General features: G+C 41.6%; 1 protein-coding gene across 3 annotated transcripts in view; it reads right to left on the bottom strand.

Annotated features, from left to right (window-relative positions):
* Positions 1–1,093: 1,093 nt before the first annotated feature.
* Positions 1,094–10,212, bottom strand: part of fam163ab (family with sequence similarity 163 member Ab) — a 38,315-nt gene continuing 29,196 nt past the window's right edge. For 2 of the 3 annotated variants that reach the window (XM_005933800.3, XM_005933799.3), the window contains exons 2-5: positions 4,457–4,532; positions 4,353–4,374; positions 3,689–3,803; positions 1,094–3,341 (exon numbers count right to left, since the gene is read on the bottom strand). In XM_005933800.3, coding sequence (XP_005933862.1) covers positions 2,943–3,341; positions 3,689–3,781 — 492 coding nt within the window. In that variant the 5' untranslated portion in view covers positions 3,782–3,803; positions 4,353–4,374; positions 4,457–4,532 and the 3' untranslated portion in view covers positions 1,094–2,942. Of the gene's footprint in view, positions 3,342–3,688; positions 3,804–4,352; positions 4,375–4,456; positions 4,533–4,933; positions 4,985–10,212 lie in introns of those variants that run through there. The other variant, XM_042225527.1, reaches the window with a different exon arrangement.

Here is a 10,212-nt window from a genome sequence, read left to right as displayed (position 1 = left end):
TTTACAGTCCAGCTCTTGTGTAATTTGGTATATCTCAACCTTTCCTCACTCTTTCCCTTCCTAAAAACAGCTTCTTGACTGTCGCCCTTCCACTGAGACCGTTTCCATCGAGGCTTCAGTGAACAGATGGATCGACTGAAGGGCCAGATGCATCTTTAAGGTCCCGTGTCAGGTCTTTTCAGGATTGTTTCCTATTGACTTGACGTGACTTTTGGATACTGCTCATCTGCTGTAGCTTTTGTAGATTCAACTAAAGAAATGTGAACAAAACTCTTTGCCAAGTCGTCTGTTCTGTGTAGATACAACCCTGGTTCTTCCCCTGAGTCCTGTGGTCAGCTACAATAACTTTGTGAAAAAGCAGCCAGCGTTCAAAGAAAAATATTTTTTAAAAATTACAAGACAGTCTGTCTCCTTTATCAGTCTCAGACTTAAACGAGCCGCTGGCACAGCCGTCTCATTGGAGGGTCACTTTAGTGTCCAAGTGATACAAAACAAACAAGAAAACAGCCACAAATATTTCCCAAAATGTTGTGTTTGCTTCTTCTTTTTTTACTTTTCAAATATTGTATAACAAAACAAAACTGCAAACACGAATACAATATTTTTTCCCCTCACTCTTAACTGAAGCCTTTCATTGAACTACCAAATAAACACATCGGTCCTCTCTTTCACACGTGGCAGCACTTCGCACTCAACAACCAACAAATCCTCCCTAACAAAAAAAAAGGCACTCGCATTAGATTTCTTCACGTCAATATACAGGCCACAAGTACAGGCGACACCCCTGCCTTATATGAAAAGAAACTTTTGTATATATATTTAAGATTCAAGAGCTTTATTGTCAATACAGCAGTATGGACAGTATACAGAGTACTGAAATTCTGCTTCACCCTAAGCCCCCCATGGTGCATTTATAAGTATATAAAAATATATCCCCAAGAGATATAAAACTAGAAAATACAAATAAATAACGTGCTGAATGTTGGTAAAGTAAGGGATAAAAGGTACTAATGACTAACTGTACAATAATATACAATACTATAATGATAACTATACAATATTAACTGTACGATAAACAAAGACAGGACAGAGACAAAGTGCGCAGTGGTTTTGAAAACCAGGCTCAAATTATTGGCAGGATATTATAGACGAGACATGACAAAGACAAGCAAGATGTGCAAATGTAGCACAGTTTAGATGTGTGTTCAGTAACTAACTAATAATGTGTGTGTGTGTGTGTGTAGTCTTGTGAATAACCACACAAAAAGTCCATTTATGCAGTTACAAATCTTTTATTTGTCAAAAGTTAACACCATTAAATAACACCGTTTTTGTATTCATTTGTGTTTTAACCACATCTCTAAAAATCATTTTCTTTAATATTTTTCAAAGATTACTGGTTAAGTAAAGAGTAAAATAGATAGCAGGTAATACAATGTCTAAATAATTGAATAATGACAATAAAACTATCGTAGCGGCAGCGACATGTCCACGTCGTTCAGCTCATTCCACCGACTGAAACCTCTGTACATATGCTGTTAGTTCTTTATTTGCTCGTGTTAGTTAATCTGGAGAAAACCAATTCTTTCAGAAGGTTGAATATGCACAGCATAATAATGGCACTGCAGTTAAAATTGATTTAATTATGAAAAAGTAATTAAGAAGCTGGTAATAAAGTCTGATTATGCACGGCTGGAGGAGAGGTTAGAAAAGTGCATCTGATTTTGTTCCTAAATACTTGGATCTCTCCAACATTCTCACCCCACACAGGTTTCTTGCTCTGCTTATTCAGGCCTCCGACTCCTGCTGTACACACAGATATCAAAACAACAACAGCAAATATTATCGCAAGCAACACAGCATCATGTAGAAAAGGAGCACTGTGAAAGGACGTACGCACACCTTCTCACCATACAGGGGAAAAACAACATGAATGTCAATGAATGTGGATATTTGCATCATTCTGAGAGCAGGAAGAGTGCGTAGACAAAGCAGCACGAATCAGTAAATCCCTCTTTAAACACCCAGCGTGCATCTCTCCCCCTCTGTCACCAACGTTTTCTGGTTACTATTTACATTTCAAACTTTTTGCATTTCTGTCAGCAAAGAGAATTTCATTCAGTTCATTTCACGTGTCCCACTGCTGCATTCAGGGGGCTCAGGCATCCTTTGTTCGTTCACAGGTTTCCACATCAGAGGGGAAGCTCGAGCTTTAATGCTGCCGCCGTTTCTAAATGCTCACAGCGTGTCTATCTACACGTGCCTCACCACCACACCTCACTGCTGGGCACAGCAATCCCAATATTACCCCCTTCACAATATCACCGATGACATGAAAATCGCTGAAAGGAGATGAAGAGCTGCGGTAGTTTGCATAGAGAAATCTCCAGTCGTCCAGCCTCCTCAACGTTACCTGAACGCCTCCCAGGACTACACGGGGCATCGTGTTTTGCGATTGTGATAAAATTGCTTCATACTTGCTACTTACCTCTTTATATTACTTCATGGCAGTCACTGGGAAGATATGTAGCATGAAAAAAATTATCCCACAACTTATCCATAATAGCCCTCGGTCGGTAAAGACACGGAAACAGTCGACAGTGAAGGAGTGTGTAAGCGTTTAGCCACCCCCTTAATTCAGGGTTTAGGGACTTTAATCTACTGTGAATCGCAGAATTACTACTTTCTGAGTGAGCATGAAAATGTACAATTTAAGAGTATAAAGGAGGGAACTCTTTAGAGTCCGTTTCATCTTCTCAGCGAACAAACGGGATAAAGGAATCTCCACAAACAGCCAGCCTTTGTTTTTGTTTAGTGGTTGTGTTAGTGGTGGTGCTGGTGTGTGTAAGGGAACACAGGGGAATCTGTGTGTGTAAAGGTCAAAGGTCAAGGAGGAATTTTCTTTTTTTTTCTTCTTTTTTTCATTAGAGAGGAGGGGGTGGTCACACTTCGGTGCTGATGGCGCGGGTGTTGGTGTAGAATTCAGGAGGCCGCCCTCGCTGGGTCTCCCTCAGCAGGGAGCCCCGGACCGCGGGCAACGGCATCGACAGCGCCTGGTTGTCATAGTGCGTGGGCATGTAGGTGATGCGCTCGCCACCGTTGCGCATTTCATCTGTAGTGCGGATGTAAAAGGGCGAGTCGTAGGGTGAGCAGGTGGGACAGTAGCTGCGTCGCCCCCTGGTGGTTTTGGTGGGTTTGTAGGATTTGGGCGGCACCGGTGGCGACAGGGACAGCGGGGTGATGATGGGTCCGTCCAGGCCTGAGACACTGCAGGCGTTGCAGGCAAAGTGTTGCTGAGAGATGGAGGCGCTGTCAGACCCATTCTTCTTGCAGCAGTAGTACTGCAGAGAGAGAAGAAGGCGTTGCTGTGGCTAAACTCAGGTTTTCTGACAAATAAACATACACTGAAGAAGCCACCGGGATGCTCCCAGTAATAATTTCCTTTCAGTACAACTTCAACTCTTTCCTGTGTGGATTCAATCTATAGTGTGGCTCGACAACACTGCATCTGTTACAGAGTCCAAAAATCCTATTTTTCAAAGACAAATGAATGCCTCATCTTCCGAGTCCTTTTTTGTGTCCTTTTATAAAGATATTGGGGCTAATTTCTATATTTCTAAAAGAAAGCAGCTCCACTGAGAAGCAGATAGGATGAACTATACAGTATAGTAAAGTAGTATAAACATACCTGGAGTCTACAATAACACAGCACGGCTATGATACACAGAAGTATCACTGTGGCCAGTATTCCTCCGGTTATGACAACAGTTCCAGCTGTCATCCGACCAGCTCTCCATCAAACTCTGAGACAGGCACAGGAAATGCATTTAGAAAGAGCTTTCTCACTGCTGACCCGATATGAAGCGTGAAGTCATGCAAGTGTAAGGCTGTTCAACCTCTTCCAACAGTATAATAAACAGTGAGGTCTATCATTCGTTGGGCAACGACACATTTGTGGATTCTCTACGTCTGAAATTCAAGTGTTCACCTTTAAATCAATTTATTTACTCAAAGTATGAACATACAACTTTAAATTAGGATATTTACAACTACAAGTAAACGTAACGGACAATAACGTGCACAGACGTATAGAAATGAAGTCCTAAAATTAGTATATTCATCAACAAAGTCCAGTGTTTTGAAGCTAAAATGTTTATTTTACTTTGTGCAAGTATTAAAGTCGAAGCAACTTTGGCATAACTTTGTGTAACTTTGTGCAGAAACTCAACGCGAAATGCACTGATCCAATTAGCTGAGACAGAGTGGGAGAATTTTATGTCAACAACATAAAATTATTTGGATTGTGGCAAACATGATATTACAACCACACGTACATGTGTTGATATACTCACGTTCAGCAAAGCTGCTTAACACCTGAAAGGAGACAAATAATAATATCAGACAGACAGACGGACGGACGGACGGTGAGACAGACAGACAGACAGATCAAACTTACATCAGAAGAGTGTTTGAAATGGTTAAAATCAGGTCAAAGGTGAGGGCTCACTTTATCTCACAGGCCTGCTGTATCTCTGAGGAGACAGAGACAGAAATGTTAATTGTAGTAACTGTTTTCTTCCACAAGATGGTACCAAGAGTACAATAAAGCTCTCACAGGGGACAGTGGCTTGTTGCAATTAACAGGCCTGAAGGAATGACGACTACAGTCACTGAGAGAAGAAGAAGAAGAAGAAGAAGAAGAAGAAGAAGAAGAAGAAGAAGAAGAAGAGAAAACAAAGCAGAAAAGAAGGTAAGAAAACTTCATTGTTCTATCAGAAAAACACAAATATTAACAAGAATAACAGCAAATAATGTAAAGTGGCAAATACTCCTGCAAACAACAAAGATTATTTGTTGACTACTTCACCAGATAAAAACGGTTCAATAAACTCAAATACATATGATCGCGTTATAACTGTGTCCCCCTTTTTACCTTCTACTGATCAATAGTTCAGTTCTTCTCAGGAGAAATGTTCAGTTTCACTCTAAACAGCCAAGGAGACAAAAAATGAGAAGAGCACTGATGTTTGTACACATCAAAGTCTAAATCGTCGCACACATCTTCTCTCTTATCCACACTGGAAAGCGCACGCACGCACACACGCACACGCGCGCGCGCGCGACACACACACGCACACACACGCGCGCACCACACACACACACACACACGCACACACGCACACACACACAGCATTATGGGATAGCAGCAGTAAAAGTGATTTAGCAGCGAGGGCCTCGACTGCTCGGGGTTTGGGTCTGCAGCCTGAGGCAGGTCCAGGTGAAGTAAAATCTATGCCTGCTGATAAAAACATGTCCATCCTGTGAGACGGGTGGAGGCAGGAGATGTTGGTGAAGGGAGAGACAGGAATGCTTTAATGAATTTAAAAAGAATACAGATATGCTACTCGTGCTACGCTCGTGCATGACACCCAGAATTACTCCTGACAATTCTGCTGTTTGACATCCGAGTGGATTTATGTGTTTGTTTTTCCTGTAAATGTAATATGACAAATCATTCTTCTCAGTGCACTTTAACAGAGGTGCAGATAACAGTTAGCTCACTGGTGTCTCATTCATCAGACTTCTTTTTGCATCACATGCTGCATATGCCAGAAGACTAATGCAGAGACTCAGATCTGAAGATCATTTAGGTCGTGTCTTCACCCTGGTCTCAGTGTTCCTAACAACAACAACAACAACAACAACAACGTGTTAGTCCCTGTAGGGAAATTACTCCTCTGCATTTAACCCATTCACCCAGTGAAGCAGTGGGCAGCCACCAGTGCAGTGCCCAGGGAGCAGTGTGTAGGGACGGTACCTTGCTCAGGGTACCTCAGGTATCCGTTCAGTGGGTTCAAACCCCCCCGACCTTCCGATCATGGGGCAACCACTTTACCTACTGAGCTATCCCTGCTCCCTGTTTCTCTCTACTGTCGTAATTAAGGTTAAAAAGCACAAAAAAGTGTAATCAGGTATGTTTAACCCTTTAAAGCCTGAATCATGAAATAATAACCAGAATACAGCGTTCCCTCGCTATGAAGCGGTTCACCTTTCACGGCCTCGCTGTTTCGCTCATTGTTTTATGTGCAATTTTGAAGGCTTTTTTGCGTTCTGATTGGCTGTAGACCACTGTCAAGCAATCTCCTCCGTGCCGTGTCTCCTGTACAGTACAGAATGCGTTCAGCTTGTCAAATTTACATAAATCTTCCATCGCTAGCAGCGTGACTCTTTAGTGCTGCACTGTATGTTTGCAAGTTTTCTCCCCAACAATGTCAACGACGTTTTGCACCGTCAAAGGCTCCTGCACTAGCACCGAGAAGGCAGAGGAAGTTGCTAACCATCGCACAAAAAGTTGGACTTCTGGACATCCTAAAGGAAGGTAGAAGTTACCGTATTTTTTGGATTATAAGGCGCATTAAGCGAAATAAAACAGTCAGAGAAGTCAAACTTTACTCAACTCATTCTTCTTGCTTCCTCTACTTCTGTACCATTGATTCATTAATGATTCATTAATGTTGAATTCTCTGGCAGCTGCTCTGTTCCCGTGTTGTTGGCCTGAAAACAGGGTTTGATCTTTGGCTTCATTCTATAATCCTGGACTTATTTTTCTATGAAGGTTTGAACTTTGAGAGTTTAAACACGAGATAAAGTGTGAAAATGTTCATGTCTGTCTGAGAAAAGAGTATAAAGTGTGTAGTGATGGGTTTGACAGCCTTAAAACATCTATAATGATTGTAAAAAAACAGAGCTGTCACCTATCACGGGTTATTTTTAGAACATAACTCCTGCGATACATGAGGGGCCGCTGTACTTTTATAAAGTGGCGCGTTTACCTCCGCCAGTCTTTAAATGGTTTTAAATTCAATATTTATTTGCGTTTGCAAGTTTTAATTTCCTATATCTGACATTTTTTTTCCAATTTATATCTTTAAAATGTATTGGGCAATTTATTAAAAAAAAAAAAAATCGCACTGATGATGTAGAAGTCTCACAAACTCAAAAAACATTGACAACAACAAAACTTCATGTAACGAATATGATACAGCAGTGGTTGTGGCTGCTTTTGACGACAGGTGGATGTTCTTTTATCTCAGCTCAGCATTTATTGTCCTCAAAGACATTAAAGAGGAAATTCAGGCTTTTCAGTCTACAGGAAAACGGCTTTCTGAGCAGGCCTTTGTAAACACTCTCCAGGTGAGAGCCCGGCAGAACCAGGCTCAGGGAGGGGCGGGGCCATCTGCTGCGACCGGTTGGGGTGAGAGAAGGAAGACAGGATAAAGACATGCTGTGGAAGAGACCCAGACGGTAAATGTGCACTCTTGGTACATTTACATTACATTTTTAATTTTTTTCTTAAAGGAGAGTAAAATTAAGGCTACCCTAAACTGAGTGATGTCCCTGGGTCTACAGCCATGCTTTATGCACAGCCACACGAGCCAGTAATTAGCTGATGATTAGTTGGCCAATTTAATCTTTAAAACAATTTAAGTAATCGGCCTATGATAATAAATTCCAAGAAAGAAATGAACATTTTTACAACTCGTCCACACATCCTCAGAATTTTTAAATCATTTTCTCTCCCAGCTGTCATAGGACAAGAGGCAGGGAACATGGTAGACAGGTCACCAGTCTGTGACAGGCCAACGCTTACGGCAAAGAGACATTTGTGGCCGCTGGATAAACTGCCTCAGATCTCGGTGCCGTGTCTGGCAGTACTGTCGGACTGTTGTGTCTGACTGACAACAAAAGCAATGTAACGGTCTTTTGCATTTGATGCTTTGTTGAGCTGTATTGTCCAGATTTTGCTCTTTTGCACCATCTGGTGGTGAACTGTGTAGGGTACAGCTGGGTGCAATTTGGGTCTCCACCCAGCTACTTTTTTGCAAGCGCACATGGTCCTTAGCTCCACACATGGAGAAAGTAATGTTCAAAGTTAGATAAAGAGAAGAAATAAGTGAGAAAAAAAGATGGAGAATAAGATAATAAGGCCATGACGGACTATTTAGCCCCTCTGGATGTCAGCTCACGAGGTTTGTGTACTTTAAATGTTTTATTTTCTGTGATTAAGGACTTTTGATTGATTGACACCAAGTACAAGAGTGCATTTTGATGTGATGTTTTTGTATTATTGTTTTCATCCGTGAGCAGTTCTCACAGGTTGTCAAGACCATAAAAACCCTGTTTTATAACTCTACATCGTGCCTATGTCAATCCTTCAGGGTACTTCAAGCAGTCCTGTGTGGAGTCTGAGTTTTCAAAAAGTTTAAACGTTAGAATGTTTAGAAATACACAATTAAACAACTTAGGAATATTTAAACAGAAATCCTTTTTTCGTATTATCACTTATCACAAGTAACAGGCACAAAAAGGTCAAGTTTATTTCTATAGCACGTTACCAACAGGCCATGCTGCACAAAGTGCTTAACAACGTAAAATGCCACTAAACTAAATAGAATGCACAACAATGATGCAGTAAAATAAATAAATAAATAAAATGAGTCAATAAAAACAACAACAACGGCTGTTAAAAGCAAAATGTCCAACCCTGACCCCGTGGCGTGAGGAGATAGTGGACCCAAATGCAGGCGCGGAGGCGAGAACGGTGATAACAAAAGGCACGTTTTACTGTAAGGCGAGAACGGAAAGCAGGAATTATGAACACAAACAGAAAACCATCATTCAAAGAGTTTAACTTAAACCAAAAAACACAAACAGTGCTGTGACACACATACTAGAAAAAAGAAAAACACAATAGCTCCACAGGTGTGCTGCTCGAGTGATAATATACACCGGCTAGAGCTGGGCCATATCATCCCGTTCACGGTAATACCGGTGTAATGTTAGGCAATGATAAAAAATTTTTAAAAAAATATCGCGATAGACTATGGGTAAAACGCACATGCGCAGTGCCTTTGTTTACATACGCACATGGCGGCGACGCAGAACGAGAAGAGCGAAAGCGGATCGTTGAATGAAACGATGAACCTGAACTGGTTTGTAAAAGTGCTGCAGCTTCACTGGTGTGGAACTGGTTTAGCTTTCGTCCGTCAGATACACAACAAAGCACTATTTTTGGTAGCGCATGCTAGCGGGCCGTCGTTATTACCGTGTTGTTTGGAAAATACGGCGCACTTAAAATCAATCCTTTGATTTTCCTGAAAGTCGACAGAGCCCCTTATAACCCCGTGTGCCTTATGTATGAACTCTGTTGTGTTTACTGACCTCGAAACGATTTTATGTGCACGGCGCTCGAAAATCTGTCAAATGTTTCAGTACGACTTTGCTGAGCTACGAAGCCGCACCGCTTGATGGATTGTCGGAGCATTACGGCTATCGTAGGCGGAGCCTCGCGGAGTGATACCTACTGTGCTTCAACATAATATTACTGTATTGTGTATAACCTCTTTTTAAGTTTCGTGGATATTATACATGGTTATGCTGAGGATATGTCGGCCAGTTTCCACTGGAAATGCCTTTTGGTTAAACTTTCAGCGAGGAATTTGCATTGTTACATTTTTATATTTATTTTAATGCAGATAAAAACAGCTGCTTGTTTAAGTGAAAATACATTGATGGTTTTTTTTTGCACTAATAAAGTTGAGGAGTTGTAAAGTATTTTGTCTCACATCAATTATATCATCAGTTATATCGTTATCACAAATTTTCAAATGTATATGGTGGTAAATATTTTTGGCCGTATTGCCCTGCTCTAGCACCGGTGTTAAGAACGTTCATCCATTCCTTCATTAAACCACAAAGACTTGGAAATAACGTCCGAGGAGAAGAAAAGGAGCGAGCGCCGCGTAAAAAGGCTGTGATCTGAACCGCTACACTGGACCCGAGCTCATAAACCATGTTTCTGTCAGAAAGTACCCCAGCCCTCAATTATGCGTGCGGACTAAACTGGATGGCAGCTGACAGATTCCTCTCAACATCATTCATCATAACTCTCTTCACCGTGAGCAGCCTCAGGCTCGGCACACCAAACTATTTTTCATAATTAATGCCAGCACGGTGACTTGTGCTGCAAGGAGGAAATGGAAATGGAGTCGCCGCTGTCACCACATCATCCTTTACTCAGACGCAGGCACGAAATAACAGCCTTGTTTTTCTGTTTACGTGTTGCTCTGCAAGCACTTTAAGACAAACTTCACTTTCATTTGTGGTTCGTTTATTTGACAAACTGTCTGCATCAGCGGCGCACACCACACG

The sequence above is a fragment of the Haplochromis burtoni genome, unplaced genomic scaffold (genome assembly GCF_018398535.1).
Source record: "Haplochromis burtoni strain Fernald_Lab_line unplaced genomic scaffold, NCSU_Asbu1 Contig_173, whole genome shotgun sequence".
Lineage (NCBI taxonomy): Eukaryota > Metazoa > Chordata > Actinopteri > Cichliformes > Cichlidae > Haplochromis > Haplochromis burtoni.
Note: the sequence above shows the minus strand (reverse complement) of the source record. Positions and strands in the feature narration are given on the sequence as shown.